The sequence below is a fragment of the Chlamydotis macqueenii genome, chromosome 2 (assembly GCF_036417535.1).
Source record: "Chlamydotis macqueenii isolate bChlMac1 chromosome 2, bChlMac1.mat, whole genome shotgun sequence".
Lineage (NCBI taxonomy): Eukaryota > Metazoa > Chordata > Aves > Otidiformes > Otididae > Chlamydotis > Chlamydotis macqueenii.
The window spans coordinates 110,032,562-110,052,799 of record NC_141557.1 but is presented as its reverse complement, the minus strand read 5'-3'; the positions used below and the strand labels follow the sequence as shown (position 1 = coordinate 110,052,799).

Sequence of the window (20,238 nt, the reverse complement as noted above, 5' to 3'; positions counted from 1 at the left end):
TCATCAAATCCTTTTGCTGAAAATATGTCTAAATATTACACAGTTTGCTTTTTAAAAAATTATTTTAATCTTAATTCTGTAGTGGAACTAAGGGCTTCCTAGACAATAATTGTGTTATTTCAAAGATATGCTGATTGGTAATGAAGTTCACACTCCCAGCATTATGATTGTGCCATTTATGGACTATCACTATCCCTTCTAAATATTCTAACATACTGTGTTTGAAGAATTTCAACTTTTCCGATAGCCCATTCAAAAACTATCCATCACTCACTTTCCAACTGCAGAATAACAGTTACGAAACCCACACTTTTTCTAGGTCTGATCCTGTAAATTAACACTGTTGGTGGTGACTCTACAATCCTCAAAGGCGATCTATTCCAGCCCTTTCTGGCTTTATTGTGAGAAATGCTCCAAATCTGTAAAGCTTGTTTTCCTTGTTGCAATTTCAGACCACTTCTTTCATCCTGTCACAAACATGCAGAACAAATTATTCCTCCTTGTACCCATGTTTTATGCAACTGAAGACTGAATATGCCCACTTAATTTCAGTCTGTTCTATCTAGGCAAACTGGTTGTGACATACTCATTGAGAAGTCATGTTTTCTGTCGGGAATTACAAGACAGAATTTTTGGCCAAATATTCAAATATCACTGCACTGCTTCCACAAAAAAAAAAAAAAAAAAACCATATATATTCACTATAGAAGAGCCCAACTTTAGCTTGGAGCACCACATCCTACTCATTTACCCTTAACTACAGATGTAGAATTTGCTGGGCTTAGTGCAATCCTTTGATTTTCACAACAAAGAGAGGAGGACCCAGCCATGGCATTGGGAGTTCTAGCATGTTGTGTTATCACTTAAACTCCAGAGATTTAAAGATGCAAAAAGGCCTGTTATAACCAGCTGGCCTTACCTCCTGTATGATACATACAATTTCATTTTACATAATCTTTCCTGCCTAAACCTCCAATTCTCTGGTAATACCCATTCTCTCTACTCATGAATAGTGTCTTCAGGTGATGAAATGTGAAACATCATTCATATTTTAACTCTAAAGTTATCTACTGGCTTGACTAGTAGAAATTCTGTAATAATACACTGTAATTTCTATAGATGAAACAGAGGAATCTTTCCTAGCAAGAAAAGAAAGAAACAGTAGGGATAGATACTAAGACACTAAGGAAGAAAAAGAATGATTCTCCACATACTCTGCTATATTTGGCTAATATATTGCTTACATATGGCTTATACACACTGATACATTTGTATTATATATTCTTTGCTTACTTGTCCTCCATAATTCAAACTGTAGTTTGAGCCTTGGAATTCACCATGAACCCTGACTTCATTATGTAAATTTCTGGAAGCAAATCTTCAAGCAGTATAAATCAAGTAAACAACAGGGCTTACAATAGAGCAGCTATACCGCTTCGAACCTGTGAAAAATCTAGCAGCCAAACTGGCAAAATGTCTGATTTGTAAAAAAAAAATTTATTATTAAGTGACATCCACATTTAGACATGCAGTCCTTTTACCCTACCAGTTCCTTTATACCAGAGCCCTACAAGCTGACTGCAGAACAATCGGATGCCAACAAATGCTGAACACAAGTAGGTGCTTGTAGAGATTAGCTGGTCTGCAGGACTTCCTATAGCCCCATACTTAAGTTCAACAGATTGTCCAGAATGAACTACAGAGCAGTAAATTTTCAAAAGGGTGCCAAGATTCACCATTACAGGTTGTGACATACTCCGTGAAGGGAACATTCCTGTCTGTCTGCCTTTTCAGCTACGAAGGAGCAGCCTGTCCTTTGTGAATGACAGCTTTTATATAATACACAGCAATTTAACTCTGTGATTTTTTGTGTTCTTATGCTATGTTTTTATGGTACTGCACTCAGAAAAAAAAAAAAACAATGTTTTGGATAGTATCACCCAATTAATTCTATGTACATCAGGAAAAATAAATGAGAAAAAAATGTCACTAAACAATCTCTGGCACTCCTGGGTTTGGAGTTGCACAGCCTATCAGAGGTCAGACATACATTGCTGTTCTGGTTGTACAGAACCAGCCTGGTCAATTGTGTGGAAAGACAGGTTAGGTTTCTTTGTCTGTCCCATCTGATCTGTGAAGCATATGCTTACACCAGTGCAATAAACACTTCATTAAAGTGAAGAGGACTTGATGTTACTGAATTTCATTGGTTATTTTTTTTCTTGCTGAAACATAATTTTAAATTTAGTTTATGTGAAGAGGTTTGACTCACTTTAGTCCTTAGCTGCATACACTCCAGTCTTTTTTTAACCAAGAAATAAAACATATTAACATACTGGCTTCTATTACGGCAAGAGTTACTAGCATTCTCCATGGGATAACGCTGCATTTATTATCACGCTCTTACATTATAGCATTCACAATAGAATAACCGCTGGTTTTAATGTATCATTTCATTATGTGGCTGTCTCTATGCAATAAATTACACAAGTACCATGAATAGAGTTTGTTAAAAGAAAGAACAATCAACAGTAAGCCTGCACAACTCGTAGCTCTTTTAATTATGCTACATCCCTGAAACAACGCCAAGGCTTGTTTAGGAGTTCCAGCTGTGCCAAGCACTTCAACAGTGTTTGTAGCTTTATCTCACACAACCAGGTGTTCCTAACACAGGGGTTTTCTTTATGAAATGAAAAACCTGACAAAACATAGAGCTTCTGTTATAGTCTTTCAGGATAAAGCAACTAAAAATTCACAGCTAATAGCTACCATCAAATTATGTGGAGAGAGAGGACAAAGAGTTTATTAATGGGAATACACAGAGCCAAAGACATGTTTCATCCCAACATTTAAAAGTTTGCTATAGCGGTACATGATGTAAAGACAGTATCATTAAAGAAGAATAACAGATCATCAGGTAGTGCTGAAGGTAATGAACTCTGTAACTGTAATCCAAATGTTTTCATATTGCTATCAGTCCATCTTCTCACTCACTAACGGCAAATGCAAAGCCAAACATACCTCTCCATGTTCCAGGGGAACTAGTCTGGAATAATAGGAGGTGCAGATCACTTCATCATCTCTCTTGTAAGTTGGTGGCCCAATTCTTGGTGTAATATTGTAACGAGTTAAACATTCAGTATCACTAATTGCATAGTACTGCCATGGTCTGAACTCTGTGCCATCTATGGAGCGTTCCAAAATCCAGTTTCCAGGTCGTGGAGCATTAGCAGCTTTGATGATGACATATGCAACTTGAAAGACCTTAAAAAATGCAAGAAGAAAATTTTAACACTTCATTATGCTGTAAAAGACCACTAGAAGCCAGTGGGGTACTAAACTCAAATTTTAAAAGCAGGACATGGTTTGCCTGGGGAGAAGGTAGAATTTGGTACAGTGATTCTGGATAAAAGTTTTGCACAAACTTTTGACAAAAGGCCAGTCTAATCTTTCAGTAACGGAAATAGGTATCATTTTTTTTTGTCAAAACGATGAAAATTACAACAAAATATTTGTTTAAGTGACTAAAAAAAAAAAAAGGTCAAATGTATTCAGTGCATCATTCGGTGTTAACATAATAGCTGAAATCTGTATCTACTCTGTACATTTCAGGATTACTTTGGTGTAACTTTCTTTCTATGCGAAATGTACTATTTAGCTTTTCTGAACCACCAAGGGCTTCAAAGAAGTCAGTTGTTTTGTTTTGTTTTTTTTTTTCAAAACAGCTGCAGCCCAAACAAATCTTTGTTTCACATTTTAGCTGGGAGTTTAATCCTCTCAGTAATAACATTTCTGATAAGCTGTTTACACCCTATATATTAAAAATCTCTGTGCATTCCATTTTCATTCTGTGTTAAAGTTATTTATGCAAAAGACTAAATACAGACACTGCAGAAAACACATAGGGACAAATAAGGTGAATGTGACAAATATAAGCATGATAACCTTATTTAAGAACAGTAGCTCTTTTAAGATGTGTACTCTCTAAGCTATACAGGTTTCTTGACTATTTTTTAAACAGCCTTGGGTCCAAAGTGAAATCTCCATCCACACAACAGCACTGTTGTGCACTTCTGTGAGTAGGCACAGCAGTAATTAAGTTCATATCACCTTTTAAATGACCTTGTCATGGCAACTAGATAACCTGCACTGGCCCTCAACTAGCTACAGGATTACTGAAGTGCACTTATTGCAAAGCTATTCCTTACCTAATACATACTACATCACCTCACTTTAAAAGGCTGTCTTTGCAAATTTATAAGACTTCTATATAAGAGTTCAATGTTTTACATGCACTGTAGTATCAAGCCACATTTAGATGAAAGAAAAATGCCATATTATTCAATCATCTCAGAGGTATGTATTCTCATATATATGAGAATGGTCATAGAGAATGAGAATTCTCTCTCATTCATGAGAATGAATATGGTCAGCTGGTATAATCACAATAATTCCTGTCTTCGTGTGCAGTATTAATACTGTGTTGAGCTCAAATTTGGCCAAAAGCAGTTCTTTCAGAAATTTTAAATTTAATTTTTTTTTAGGTTTTTTTTTTTGTGATACAAGTTAAAGTCAGAGCAAGAACAGCACTTGACACATAAAAGCAGATTTTGATTTTATCAAATTGGAATAAAAAGACAGATATAAATAGCAATTGCATTGTGGGTGCAAGTCAGGAAACTACTTTCGAAACAAAACATTCTTTAAGTGAACAAAGCTTTGATTAAGAGATCTTGTAGACACGAGAAGGAAAAAAAATGGTGATACTTATCTTCAAAGTCTGACTTACTAGATTTAACACCTTAAAAAAAGTCAATCTCAGTTTTGATTAAAATCTGACATAACTTAAAACACTATATTCACTTGATCTGATCTTCTTTTCAAGGACTACAGTTTTATCCTTTTAGACCTCAAGCACATACAAACAGAATATTTCCAGTTGTTTCAATAAATATGAAAATTTACATAAACCAAGGATTTTGTCTACTGACTTACATGACATTTCAGCAATGCAAGCAGAAGTAAACTAAAAGAGAAGCCAGCTCACTGTTTAGTCACAGCCTTACAGTCTAAGAAATAAAATTTCTCCAGGTCTGTCTATTTGATCAAAGTTAAGTGAATAGCAAGAATTACAATGCAGCTTCCATGAAGAGAAGAGCATCTTTTATTTAAAACTTACATCATCACAAGCTTCAGCTGAAGAAAAAAAAAAAAGTTAAAATATATGCTTTTAAAGGGAAAAGAACAGAATTTAGGCAGACTCCAAATCAAGAAACAGTATTCCCTACAAACAACCTGGATTCCATTGATTCAGTTAGCAGCAGTTGAGTTATATACCTGTTTCACACTGGGTTATGCACAAGCAGAATCTGGGGTATCCTCATTTTAGTATTCCTAACCTGACAACACTTGTCACATAAAAGAGTTACTTGTATGGATATTTTCTCCATCACAGAAGAAAATTGCAGAAAACTATTAAATCTAGGGAAGCTTTATTGACTGAGCTTTGGAACTGCTATGGACCTCCAAATTCCTTTGAAGTCAATCATCTCTCTCAAATGCCTAAAAGATTCAAGACTCAAACCTCAAATTTTTTTCCAATGCTACAGTAAAAAAATATTACTCAAAAACTCTTATATGTCTTCTGTTTATTTATTTTGCCTCTCTGCTTGCTCTCATCATCTAAACTACTTCCCTACTTATTACACAGTTGGCTGAACAACAAATGATCTACTTTTGATTACATTGAGATTTTTCAAGACCTATTATAGTCTGCAGCTGATGTAGCTACTTTTAAATCCAGTTCCAACTAGTAACAATGAGCTATCCTTCATCACAAACTAACTGCAGCCACTGCTGCCGAAATAAAAGATCTTCACAAGAGCATGCAAGTTAAATTTATTTTTAAAATCAAATTTCTTGGTGAGAGGGCAGTGAAGAGAAGAGCCAGGTAAAAATAAAAATTTTCACAGCAACTGTGCACATATTCAATGCACAATTCAATAAATTAAATCTTTTCAAGTCAACATTTTTCCAGGAAAATAGCAGCCCTGTTTGGAACACAAGACACCTAGGGACTGATTTTTCCTGCATGCCTACAGTTCACCAACAGTTGAAATTAGGGTATTTGACACTATGAACCCAAAACAGGCATTCAAAAATTAGTGACTGGTTCTATAAACATTTAAGTATGCACAATGTAGAGAACCATTGCCGCCTTTCCCCTGGATCCTCTCAACTCTCTTCCATTTACACACATAGCCCATAGGTACCCAAAAATGCTTTACAGGTAAATTCATGGGATAATGAGTACCAGCAACACCAGGAAAATTTGTCAGCCCCTAAAAGAATATAGGTTAAATATAGAAATGAAAGAATTTTGTATAAATACTCCTGCAGTCAAGAAGTCACAAGACAACCTATCAGTAGGAGTTACATTCTCAGAGATTATGTTCCCAAGTAAGGGAATGAGGTTGGAGGAAGGGACTACGGTGTTCCCAGGATTTGCAGACTGAGACGTTTTAAGGAACATCAGCAGGTAGGAGTTTTGCAGAACTCATAACCCACGGCCTCCCTAAACCAAAATGGATCTGAACCAGTAACTCCATATAATACAAGCTGATTTTCCAATATCCTCAGCACACTTTACAGATTTTTATTTGTATAAGTTCTTCAGGTCTGAATACCATCAAAGGCAATTTCTTACCACTGATATTCATTCAGTGTCCACCAACCAGCAACATGATAAACTTGAGATGTCGCAAGAGCTAACGATTTGTACACTTCAAATTTGACTGTACAGCTTTCCCAGAACTCATTTCCTTATTGAGCCACAAGGGTAAAAAGGGCAAGCCGAAGCAAGTTAGCAATTCCCAAGTAGCCATAAAGTGTCATTTCAGAGGCATTTCCATCCTGACTGTAAAGAACAGTCAAATAAACTTGTACTGAAGAACCTCTTCTTCATAGCAGCAATACCAACCTAACAAGTCACTTCTGCTTTATTTAGACTTTCTAATGACCTTGTTTCCCTGAACACAGATCCAGCAACACCAAGATTTGTAAATGAACCCTTCTCCCCATTCATCAGGAAATTTTGCTTTTTTTTTCTCAAGATTGTAAACTCAGACAGCAGTGGCCATGCAGCAGATGCTAGCCAAAAGTCCCCATTTCCAAGTGCTCTACCATGCACATAGATACACGCCCTGGCAAGCACAGTTTTCCTCGTAGTCTTTTTGGACTTTTTGACTCCCAGTCATACTTCTCAATTTACATGAATGGAGACAATGATCCAGGAAGATTCTATCTTTTCATATCTATGAGTATTTGAGCCCCAGGCTCCAAAAGTGAAAAGTTAAAGTGAAAGATGAGTCTCAACACATTACTTTTTTTTTTTTTTTTTTAATTTCAGGAGTGTTTAATCTATTAAGAACAGAGATACCAACTGCTACTTCAAATCTACACCTCAATTCAAATCTTAACTCTACCTGACCTTGAAAAAACCTGAAAGGAGGATATGATTTTAGAACAGTAGGATTACTTTCAGTGTCTTATTGGATACCTTACTGAAATCACACTGGCGTAATGTAAACCCTATAATGAAGAAGACTGCAAAATGAACAAGCCTGGAGGAATGCAAGGCTCTTGGGAGACTGGTTCCTCTTAGTTTTATAAATTCAGCTAAGTCTTTCCTTCAGGATGAGCACAGAAAGAGAATTTAAAAAACAATTAAGTATGTTTTTCAAAACAGCGTGAGACAAGTCCTGCAGTGAAAATGTTTACTACAATTAACTGTATTTTACGTTTAAAATAAAACTGCAAAAGCCATTGTGTTCAGTGCTGTCAACGCATACAAACCTGGTTACCAGAAAACCATCTTCTTCTCAGATTTCATTTTACTGTCCAAAAACTCTAAAATTAATCTGTGCAAACTCTCAAAAAGTAGAAGACTACAGGAAGGAATATTCTGAGTATCGGTCTATATTGTTCATAGAAATGTCTTTTTAAGGGATAAAGATGGCTTTAGGCTCTCATTAGAGACTGTGAGGCCTAGCAATTGCTTGACATTTGACTCTGAGAAGTCTCTGATGTTAAAAGTGCAAAAATAAACTAAGCCCAGTAGAATTCCTCGTCTCCTGAATCATCTTTTCTTTAAGATTTTGATTCATTATATGCAACTATTGTTTTGGAATAGAAGAAAAATTAATTTTACTCAAGACGTGTATTGTAACAACGTACAGACGAGTACCCTTGCGCTATCAGTTTTGCAAAGCTTTTAAGGAAGCTTGCCACATACAAGCATTTGCCCAGTGAAGTCAACAGAATAATATCTTTTTACATCAGCAAAGGATTCATCCTTACAGAAATCTCTTCTTGCCAATTGATTTCAAGATAAAAGCTCTGTACAAATCACATTACAGTATTTATATTATTTTTTTACTTTCTAACAGCAGAAACTACAAATTATTCTTACATTAGCCTCTGAATGGTAATCCAGTACTCATGAAAGATTCATGACCTATGACTTAATCAGAATGGGAGATGTTTTCCTAACTTGATACTGGGTCTTCCAAGAACAACTGGTCTTACTTCACAATTCAAGAATTTTGTGATATACAAACCTGTGCCTTTCTGCTATGTCTAGTACAAAGCACCTTTAAATACCTTTAAAAGTCTGAAGCATGATAATAAAATGGAGGAAAATATTCTTCATTTAATGGTGTGACAGAGAAATACTTTCTAGCTGGCCTGGGCACAGTGTTGACATTTATAACAGTCAGCATTTATTTTAATTCATTATAGTTTCACAAAGTAGCTGTTCAGAGGAGTCAAACTCAGGCAAAAATGCTGGTTTTATGTAAAAATGCTGCTGTGCATTTTGCTTCTGTAGAATTGCCAGTATAGGAAGTGCAAGGTCGTAACTAAAATTTTAGTATCTTTTACGTCAATACTATATCTCATTGCTAAACTTTCCCCAGTTCTGGATCTTTGGCATACATCTAACGGAAAGGAGGAAACAGAAAAAAAAAGGAAAGACGATCAAACATCCGGGTCCACTAAAGACTCAAAGCCACACCAGAATACATGTACCTAGTTGTTATGATCCACGTGAGCTAAAAAATCATGACATAGCCACCGGCTACCCTTACAAAATGCTTAGCAGTAGTTATAAATAGCACAAAGACTGCAAAGGAGAAAGATCAAAACAGCAATTTCGATACTGATTTTGTTAGCCAGCCTTCTTTTCTTAACAAGATTCTATCAAACTGCTCTTCAGTCCAGCTGTTGTTAGACTAAGTAAACTAAGCACAAGATAGAATATTAGCTGAAAGAATATCCTCTGCTCCCTCCAACTTTGAGCCAAGAGATGAATACAGCCAAATACAGGACCCAGCGCACAGACTGTGCCCAGAACTTCACACAGGGTAAATTGGAGTGGAGCCAGTTTTCACCAGCTAAAGGAATCTTCCCCATATTTGCCAGCTAAGGCCATGTTCCAGCACTCACCAACCCAATTTCTGGATTATATCTCTAAACTGTACATTGGTAACAATCCCAAGAAACAATTCATTCCTCTGAGTGCTAGAACTTCTGGTCATTAGTCAAAAAAAAAAAAAAACATAAATAATTACTAGACGGTCGTTATTCACATCACAAAAGGGTGTGAATATATTCTATATTCTGGCAAGGAAAGTTAAAGGATATTTACTTTAACTTTCTTAACTACTTGACAGATTTAATGCACAAAGTTTGAAATGTAATAAAAAGTACCAATGCTAAAGATATACTGCAATACATATAGCTACAGGTACTGACTTTCAGGAATACTTTTAAAGGTCCTAGAAGATTATTTTCACTCATTTTCAAGCAAATTAATGAAGTAAACAGTTACTAAAATCATTAAGCTCCTTCATACGCTTTTCTTTTGTTACTCTTTACTTGTGCTGACTCGCTTAAAGTAAGCGCATTAAGACAGCTCTAATAACTCACTGACTTCAAGCAATCTCTATTAACCAAATCCTTTCTCACAGAGCAGTAATTTACATTCAGTTTGCATAGCCCTAAATGCCTTCTTTCTCAAACTCTCTAAGGAAAACACAGAAGAAAGGCCCCTTGGGGGAAACTTTTCAAATCGAATTAGTGAAACAGAGCATGGGTCAGGAGAGGAAAAATATGTATTTGGTGAAACATCAACAGCACTAAGGCTGGAAAATAAAAGATTTAGAAGGCAGCTCAGCTGGTCTGTTTCCAAAGTGAAAATATTCCAGAAGGATAAAAACTAAAGCATTCCCTCATCCTTCATTTTTCCTTCCTGTTTGTCCATTTATAAACCAAACACAAAGCCAACTCTTCCAACAACAAGTCCTATCCAAGCCTTCTGTCACTGACAAAAGATACCCTGTGATTATTTTCCTAACAGTTCTGCTTTCTAATTAAAGGGCAAACTAGGCACTATGCTTCGTTTTAAAACATCAAAGTTAAATCTTCTCATTTAATCTTTAAAAAACCTTCCAAGCAGGGCCTAGAGATCTTGCAAAAGCTTGTTACCAACTGTACACATCAAGTATGCATTTCTTAGCTAGTAACAAAACTTCTTCCAAAGTTTGGAAGCATCCTCATACTAATAATGGATTGCTGAGCTATGATTTTCAAATAGCTTAGACAGGCCAACGCAGAGATCTGTTCAAAGCAAAACAAAAAGCAAAAGCCAAGAAAAACACATTTTCTTCAGAAATTATTTTGTCTTTTCTTGGAGTAGGGTAGGAGACTTCTGATTCTTCCATGTCTAACAGACAGACTAATAAATTAGCAAATGTTCTGTACAGTTTAGCAGCCTCCTGCCTAAGAATGATTAATCCCTCCAAACTTTGCAGTGAAGTGCCAAAATGGAGGAACCAACTTCTGCCCAGACAGTTCCAGTGTCCCCAGGGTCAGAAATCAGTGTTTCAGAGATGTAATCCCTAACTCTTCAGAGCATCTGACAGCAAAAGTTCATAGAAAATATACTACATAACATTTATTCCCAGTGCTCCTTCCCACAAGATGGTGATCAGAATCAGTCAGAAGAGAAGCACAGAGAGTGGCAAATCAAGTTTTTTTTCAGCAACACTAACTTTGCCCCATTTTATGCAATGTTTTGCTTTCTAGTTCTGAAGAATATCCCCCAGCTGAGGAAAGTCTCTGTTTCCAGGGTCCTGGAGATCCTGCAATTGAACTTTCTGACATTTTACACTTCAATCTGACAATTACGTTGCATTAACAGGTTTACATATTTAATATAAATATGCAAAAATACTGAGAAGAGTTTAACTTAAGATCTACTGTGAGATAATTGACGTGAATACAACAATTTTTCCGTCACTTACCTTTCTTTCCTCTTCTGAATTCAGTATCTGAGTTACAATATCTATGGATCAAAGGAGTTCACATTTGGAAGTATATAGTGCTGTTTTCTTACTGTAAATGTCAAGCATTTCCACCATGTCTTACTCCAAATCATTTACTCTTTTACTAAGAAACTGTACAATGATTAGGTGACAGGCTGGTAGTTACAGTTAATAAACAGAAACAGATGTATCCTCACATAAAAAATCCGCACTTATGACAATACCCTGAAAACACTGTTTTCTGCTTTAAAATAAGTCTTTGATAACCAGACTTCAAGTAACCTGCATGAAATCAAAGGCAGAGGAGGAAAACAATATTAAAGGACCACTGGGGAAAAGACAGTATGGTCAGGCAAAGGAAGATTACCAAGATATAAGGAATGCCTGTGTAAACATTCTCAATCACACATATACAGTTGCTACTGTGCCATGAATTAAAACAACCTGTGACCTATATGCTTACAAACATAGTCACTTCCACTCCAGTCTGATAGGAATTAAATCCCCAAAATGTTCCAGAACAACTGAAAAACACATCTCTTTAAAATCAGTTCATATTAGCTTTAATTTTTCATGCTTAACCATGGGCTACTAAAAGGCCAACTGCTAAATATCCGAACATGTAAACACAGAGGAACTGCATTCAATAGCATTGGCTTATATCCTACAAACAATAAACAACACTCACCTAAACGTTACTCACCTGCCTTAAATCCAAGGTGATGGTGACCCAGTGGTATTGCCTCCCATTCTGAATGCTGGGACTTTGCCACCAGTTATTGGTACCATCGATTGCACTGGAAATTGGGTGCTGCTCTGTTTTAAAGCAAAAAAAAAAATTAAATCTCTTAAAAATACATCTCACTGCATTTACTCTGACCCAGCACATTTATTTCACACTGAGCACAATTTTTTCCTGTCATAAAGAAGTAAAAGCTGAAATCTGCCCCCAGACAAAAACGTTGTCATTGGACTCTGTGGTGCTTAATGGCGATTTCAGTTGCTCACACTTTCTGTCAGCCCTTTGCTCAAAGGGACTAACAGTAAAAAGTATTTGAGCCCAATACACCCTGAAGTCATGGGGAAGGGTCAAAAAGAATGACACAGAACAATGAAACCAAAGCAAAGCCACGTGGAACTTGCCTTTGGGATTGGCGCTGTGGTGGTCACAGACGCGGCACTGAGCGTTGCGCAGGGGCCGTCCCGGAACGTGCTCCACCAGTTTGCAGAACATCTCCGGTCCCTTCTCCCCGCAGGTGGCATTGGTGGAGATGTGAGCATTGCTGGCCAGGTTCAAAATGGCCGGGAATAGGCCTTGAAAGAAGTAACAATGATCAACCACATCATAAGGCAAGCAAAATACAGTTATGAGTATGGGACAGGTCTCTGAACATACAGGGTTTCATGACAAGCTTCTAGCCTAGAGTCAGAGATACATGAAAATAAAATGAAAACCATTTATTTTGTGGAAAAATTATCATACTGCACTGACACCAGTACATCAATTGTCATGGCCTTGAGGCATTGCAGCCCTGTTTGTCCCTGCCCACTGCCTAAGTCTCCTGCCACCACAGCCCAGGACCCCATTTCAGCCCCTCAGGGCCATCAGCCCTGCCTCAGCGATGCCATAGCAGGGATGGTCACCAGCTCCCCACATTGCTCCCCCCCACACCAGGCTGGTCTCCCCCACCAGCCCATGTCCCTGCACAACTTCGGCCTGTCCCCAGGGAGGTGCCTAATGTTGGGGCTGCCCCAGTGCCCCCGACCACCCTACTCCTGGCTGGGCGGTGGGACAGGCCCTGGCTGCCAAGCCCTGCCCTGACAGACCCCGCAGTGACCCCTATGGCCCTCAAAGTGTCCTCAGCCCTCATGGCCACCCTGATTGTTATTGCCACCTTGTCATTTCACTTCAAGCTTTGGATGCTTTATTGTTGAGGAACACGAGAGTTAGAAAACGAACTCTTCTAGTTATTAAACCTTCTCTTCACATTATGAATTGATCAAAAACAGGAGAACTGGTCCACTGCCAGAAGCAAGGAGGAACTGTGCAGCATGCACCCAGCTGGTGTGGAAAAGGGCATTTAATTGGAGCTCTCTGAGGCAGCAACACCGCCGCCCTCAACCACACAATCTGGGCTCACAAGTTTTAAGGACTGTGCTTTGAACCTTTGCTCTGGGCTTTTCTGCAGCCCGTGTAAAGTCTAAGGGATATTTTGCTTTGCACTTCTTAATCTTCACACAAATGCTTTACCAAACTTTCAAATGGTGTTGCTTTGGTGCGCAGGAATAACGAAACAACAGACAAGGCATTTGAAGATTACTGCTACCAGCCTGAGAATCCTTAGTATTTTTCTAAAAAGGAGTAAAGTTTTACTTTAGCTTGAAGGCTATCGATAAAATTTAAAGAATACTGCATGTGACAGAAAGAAGTTAAGCACAGCTTCTCAGCAACGTTGTTATCAGTTTCCAGCCTTCCCTCCAGAGCTAAAAAGCTTTTATTTCTTGTATGGCTATGGTGTATCAGAGATACTCTATTTCCACTCAGAAGCAACTGTGAAAAAGAGAAACAATTTTGGAAGAAAAGAGTCCTATATTTAAACACAGTGGGCCGAAATCAAAGCTGGAGACTTGGTATGGTGTATTAATAGTGCTGCAAGAGTTGCTACTGTTGCAATAGTGAGGTATTAAAATCACATCTCTGAAAGGGTATGTAATATTTTTCTTCTGTTATAATGAATTCTGAATTTAAAAAAAAAAATTCCAGTCATATTATGAATACATGCCTTTTTCACTAGTAAAATTATACAGATTCTTTTACTTCATTAATCTGCAACATAGATCATAGAAGATAGTAATCTTAATATTTTGTTTTTTGTTAGCTGTCCATCTGAACCAGGCAAAATTCAAGATTCCTTTAATTTAAAGTGCCTCTGTCTGCCCAGTAATTGCATTGCCCTGGAAAGCCTCAAGAAAAGTCTCAGTGCTATTTAAACCTTGACTTCAGCTATTGAAAATGTGGCTAAATCCTAACCCTCTGCACCATAGTATGAATAACAAAGTGTGTTTTCAATTGTGCTATACTCAAAACTTAACAGGAGGGTGATGGAGCTATTTATTTTTTTCAATCCTGGCTTCATTTAAGTTAAATCCAGATGAGGTCAGATGCCTTGTTCTCATTATAACTACATCCAGTCAAGGATGCTGAAGACATCCAGTTGATTACTTCGCTGAGGCCCTTCTGCCAGTACATGCTTTCTGCAGAGTCTTCTCTCACCTCATGCAGTATGGGTGCAGTATTGCTCCAGACCTAAAGTTGAAGGCAAAGTAGAAATGCCGCCCTTCATTTTCCTACTGGGCAAGAAAGCTCAGTGGTGGAAGAGGGTACCCCCTTTTACATTACTCTCCAATGATAAAAAATCTTCTGCGTTCAGTATGTATTACTGGTCACGTAGGTGTCTATCAGCTAGTCTCCAAGAGTTATCCATTACTTCACAGGTCATTCATTACCTTCACTCACGTTACACAGTAACCCTGCCATTTCTTTCCAGGGTCATTTGTTACAGTGACATAATTTGCCTACAATAACCTTCAGTCAACGGACTTGTACCAAAGGAATAGCGAAGCTCTGTAGAGAAAGTGCTGATGGCAAGTGCTGTGCTGGTCAAGCTTCATTCCAGAACCCCAAGCTAAAGTCACTGTAGCATCCACTGGGGACTCAACCCCTTTGTCTGCTTGTCATCAAGCATCTCACTGACTTCTAATAAATTCACTGACTGGTAACAAAATGAATAATGGTATGGTAACATTAAGGTCTTGTGACGAGTTTTCCAGGTCCCACAGAGATAAGAAGAAAGAACATTTCAATCCAACTGAGTTGCACTGGAGTTTTGTCCCAGGATCCAAATAAAAAACAAGAGATTGTTTTCTGCAAGAATACTTGTTTCTTCCTGCAAGATACTGCATCTCTTCAAATCCTAGCTGATTACATTGACCTCTGATTCTCTTTAACATAATCAAATTTTAAGGCAATCTGCAGAGGTGCGGCCACTGATTTCAGTGGAGACTAAGTAGTGTAGGAGCCAATTTATTAAGAAAGAGTAAGTACTTGCAATAAACAAAATGGAAAAAAAAAAAGGCAAATTTAATGAGTTATATCTTTACAGAACATTGTTCCTCTTCAGTCATTCTGCATGTTCTTAAGAAAAATCTTTTCTTAAGAAAAGCTGAGTACTCAGAATTGTGAGTTCAAGAGCTCCTAGACAGTCCTCCAAAAAAAAAAAAAAAAAAAAAAAAACCCCACAAAACAAAACCAAACAAACAAAAAATAACCAAAACCTGCAACCACAGAAAGAACAAAACCATCTGGTAAAATATATATTTTATCTCCCTTAGGAAGAGGTAGATATGATGAAGATGAGCAACCACAGAATCATCATTTAAATGAACCATTTATAGACAAATAGGTGACAGCCATCAAATCCTGCTATAAAATCCAAGTGGCCGTAACAGACATAAAACTCTGGCAGCAGATACCACATATCATTAAAATGAACTTTTAGCAAATTATATTTGCATTCTTAAATACATTGATGCAACTTTTACAGTTTGCCATCTAAAATTCAGCTCCAATGATTGAATGAATTGGATTTATCATACTTATTCCCACCAGAAACAAAGGCAAGTGCCACATACAAAATCCTCACTGTTTCACTGCTGAGCTGGCAGACTTCATTATCACATTAGACAATCGTAGCTTTGAGTCTTGAGAGATCTCCATATGGAAGGCAACAGATCCATATGGATCTCTACAGATTTCAGTAGTAGACCTCTCAGCTTGCTAATCTAGTTTGGTTGACTAAATTCTACTTGTTAAAATACCTTGCAGCCAACTTTGCATGTAAGTCTTTGAAGTAGCTGATCATTGATACAGAGGGCAACACTCCCTCCTCATGTCCTCTGTCTGTCCTTCCTAAAGAGCCTGTATCCTTCCATTCCAACACTCTAGTCATAGGAGCCATCCCTCACATCTCCATGGTGCCAGTAAGATCATAGCCCTGCAGGCATATGCACATCTCTAACTCTTCTTGTTTATTCCCCATGCTAGGTGCACTTGGATAGAGGCATTTAAGTTGGGCCCCAATGAAGCTGACTTGCTGGCTGGAATTCCTTTGTGCTGCTCTTCAGGTGCTCTCCTGCTGACCTGTGATCCTTCTCCAGACTCTGAGCATCTGTTGTTGGCATTCACATCAAACTGGTAGGAGAGGGATGCATTGAGGTTCCTATCCCCCAGCAACTTTAAAGACCTCTTCACTAGCTTTTTTTTTTCCTGTGTTTCAATATGTCCATCAACTCTAATCCTTCAGAATGAATGGGGATAGTTGGAGCATGCAGCTTATTGGAGTAGATTCAAAGCGCTGACAATTCACACAAAGTCATCACGGACTGAGATACATCACTGCATAAGTAAAAGATGTCTGCAACCAGGAGAGCTATAGAATCATAGAATGGTTAGGGTTGGTAGGGACCTTCAAAGGTCATCTAGTCCAACCCCCCTGCAAGGAACAGGGACATCTTCGACTAGATCAGGTTGCTCAGAGCCTCATCCAACCTGGCCTTGAATGTTTCCAGGGATGGGGCATCCACCACATCTCTGGGCAACCTGTTCCAGTCTTCTACAACCCTCATTGTAGAAAATTTTTTTCTAATATAATTTTCTTTTTCCTATCCCTCTACTGTAAAGTGTATGGCCAATCACATGGCCTACACTTCTTTGGGAATTACTCTACCTAAAACCAGGATCTACAGAAGTCCTCACAAGATCCTTGTTGCAGAGATAAGTACTGACATCTTCCCTGGAGACTCAATTTAATTCTTTGTGGTTTATAAGTTTCTTTCACCTAATTTATTTTGTTACAGATTACCAAGCACCACTGAAGTTTTCACTATGAAGAATTTCAAAGATCTGGAAATTTCCAGGGTTCTGGCAACTCCCACCTGTGACCAGTGCACAGCTACAGATAGATTCTGGATACATCTGATTTACTACACAGGAGCAGATCAACTCCATAGTGTTTGCATAGCAGATCTGACACATCCTGGACTTGCTGAACATTCTGCCTGGCTCAGAGAGCCTGATCGTGTACAGAAGCACCAGTGCACTCCAGAGACATTAGACTCACCCTCCGTGCTCAAAGCACAGCACATACACATCACTAGTGGAAATATGGAAACCACATGCAGTTGTGTGCTATTTATCAAAGGCTTTTCAGACATATTTATTCCCTTCTTTAACTTTAGAAAGTATTTGCAGTCTAGGACTCTGAGCTGCCTTCTGTGCAGCTAGATCTGAATGAAACCCTCATTCCATTCCTAATTAATGATTTTTTTCACTTAGAAAATTAACAATATTTCATAGAATCATAGAATGGTTAGGGTTGGAAGGGACCTTCAAAGGTCATCTAGTCCAACCCCCCTGCAAGGAGCAGGGACATCCCCAACTAGATCAGGTTGTTCAGAGCCTCATCCAGCCTGGCCTTGAACGTTTCCAGAGATGGGGCCTCCACCACCTTTCTGGGCAACCTGTCCAGTGTTCTATAACTCACATCATAAAAAATTTTTTCCTAATTTCTAATCTAAATCTACCCCCCTCTATTTTAAAACCATTACCTCTCGTCCTATTGCAACAGGCCCTACTAAACAGCCTTTCCCCATCTTTCTTGTAGGCCCCCTTGAGGTACTGGAACCGCTATCAGGTCTCCCCGGAACCTCCTCTTCTCCAGGCTGAACAGCCCCAACTCTCTCAGCCTGTCCTCATAAGAGAGGTGCTCCAGCCCTTTTATCATCTTTGTGGCCCTCCTCTGGACCTATTTCATCATTTCAGGTGGAGGGAAAGTGGATTTGTGCATTTTGGCAAAATCCAGACATTGTCTGTGGTTTTGACCATATTTGACTGTATAGATTCTCACAATGTGACTGACAGACAGGGTGAAACTGTGCTGCTTCACTTTTTACAGACAGCATGTGGAGAAAGGGAGGTACTCCTCAGAATAACAGTCTTCCTAGCAGACACATAGCTGCTTGAATTTATTTATTTTGCAAATACAGTTGTACAAACAGGACACATATGAGAGTTCTGCTTTACATAGGCTTCACTGTGCCAGAAAATATGTTCATTAGGCACAATAAAGAAGACAATACTTTTTGGTATCTTGATGAACACAGAAAGGATGGCAAAACTTCTTACAGGAAGGCCACATTTAAGACAGCTTCCCTCTGAATCCAGATTCACTAATCTGTCTGATATTCTAGAAAGATAATTAAATTAGGGGGGTGATTTTTTTTTTTTTAGAAATCAAAAGACAAAAATGGATGGGAAATGAAGACAAAATATTATCTGAAGCAAGCCAAGAACTGAGTCCAGAAAGTGACATAATATTTTCTGGATTGTTCATCAGTCTATACAATGAAGACTCCCAACTAGACTTCAGTGAGCAACTCTACTGAGGCATTCAGCAAAGCAACAGCCTGATTTCTCCCCAAGTATTTTGTCTTTTTTTTTTGTGCTGAGGGTAATAAAGCAGTAATTCGCAAGTGAACAAAGTAGATCTGGCTTAAAAAACATAAAGAGCTGATGTGTGCAGTAACAATGAGCTTATTGTGTCATTGCTCCGAACATAGAAATACTTGAAGGGGTCTAATCTCATCTGCAAGTTAGCATTTTTTAAAATGTAAGGCAATCAGTGATTCATAACAAGCAGGCAATGTCAAAGTTTGCTCACAAGCACAGATTCTCTGTTTACTGAAAACATTTAGAGAGGACACAGTGACAGTTGTTCAGAGTAGTTTGATGCACTTCAGGACAACACAAAGGGCTAAGGACAAAATGTAATAAAACGTCAGAGTATTAGAATGTATAAAACATGTAATTGTATTACACTGCAGAAGTTGAGGTCACATTCTTTATAACATTCTCAGACAGTTTTCAATAGCACAGATTTGTTTTAGTTTTTCTGCCTTATTCAAGTTTTGGACTAAATGAGTTTACTAAATAAAAGCCCTGGAACCATCGGGCTTGGGTTCAGATTCCTTGCCTGCTTAATAGATTTACCCTCATTCTGTTTCACCAGTGAAAGTCCCTAGCTTAACCTTTTCTATGCATTTTCATCAGAATCCTATCCTGTAATCACAATGAAAATCCAGGCCGATTTCCTTAAAGTAAATGGGCTGAAATCCCTAACTTCTAACTGCAGGAATTAAAGCCCTAATTCCCTGTCTTTACAGTCAGCAAGAAATCTGTGGTATAATGCCTATCCTGCCTTATAATCCATTTTGTGGAGATGTTGCCTAAATATATGCATTAGCAGCAGCCATCGAGCCATTTGAAAGGCTGAAAACTTCACTACAACTTACACAATAGGTTTAGGTAGCAAGCCATTAGTTAGAAGTCATTTTGAAAACTGGTCACTCATTTTTCTGTAGCTCTACAGAGAGAATTTCTGCTAGCATGACACAAGAGTCTACAGGAGCTAAGGGGCATGGTTTTATTAGAAGCACCTCTCCAAACTTTAATTTGCAATGTTTAGATTAAAATACTTCAGATGACAGACCACTCTCTTCTAAAACATGTTCTCTTTCTTCTCATACTGTAAAGCAAAGCTGACTAACATGTCAATCACAGAAATATCACTTGGGGAAGATTACATTTATTCAATTCAGTTTTCAATATAAGAACATGTTAACTCATCTATTCTGTTCTCAAGAGCTTCCAGTGAGGGATATTCCTCAACATCCCTGACAAGTCTACTCTGGTGCTTTATCACTTTAAAAGTTACAAATTTTTAGTTCTCTTTGCTGC

General features: G+C 38.1%; 1 protein-coding gene across 1 annotated transcript in view; it reads right to left on the bottom strand.

The window, feature by feature from the left end:
• LAMA1 (laminin subunit alpha 1) overlaps positions 1-20,238 on the bottom strand; it is a 107,498-nt gene that overhangs the window by 72,755 nt on the left and 14,505 nt on the right. The window contains exons 2-4 of the mRNA XM_086741492.1: positions 12,528-12,698; positions 12,088-12,200; positions 3,022-3,264 (exon numbers count right to left, since the gene is read on the bottom strand). Coding sequence (XP_086597618.1) covers positions 3,022-3,264; positions 12,088-12,200; positions 12,528-12,698 — 527 coding nt within the window. The remainder of the gene's footprint in view (positions 1-3,021; positions 3,265-12,087; positions 12,201-12,527; positions 12,699-20,238) is intronic.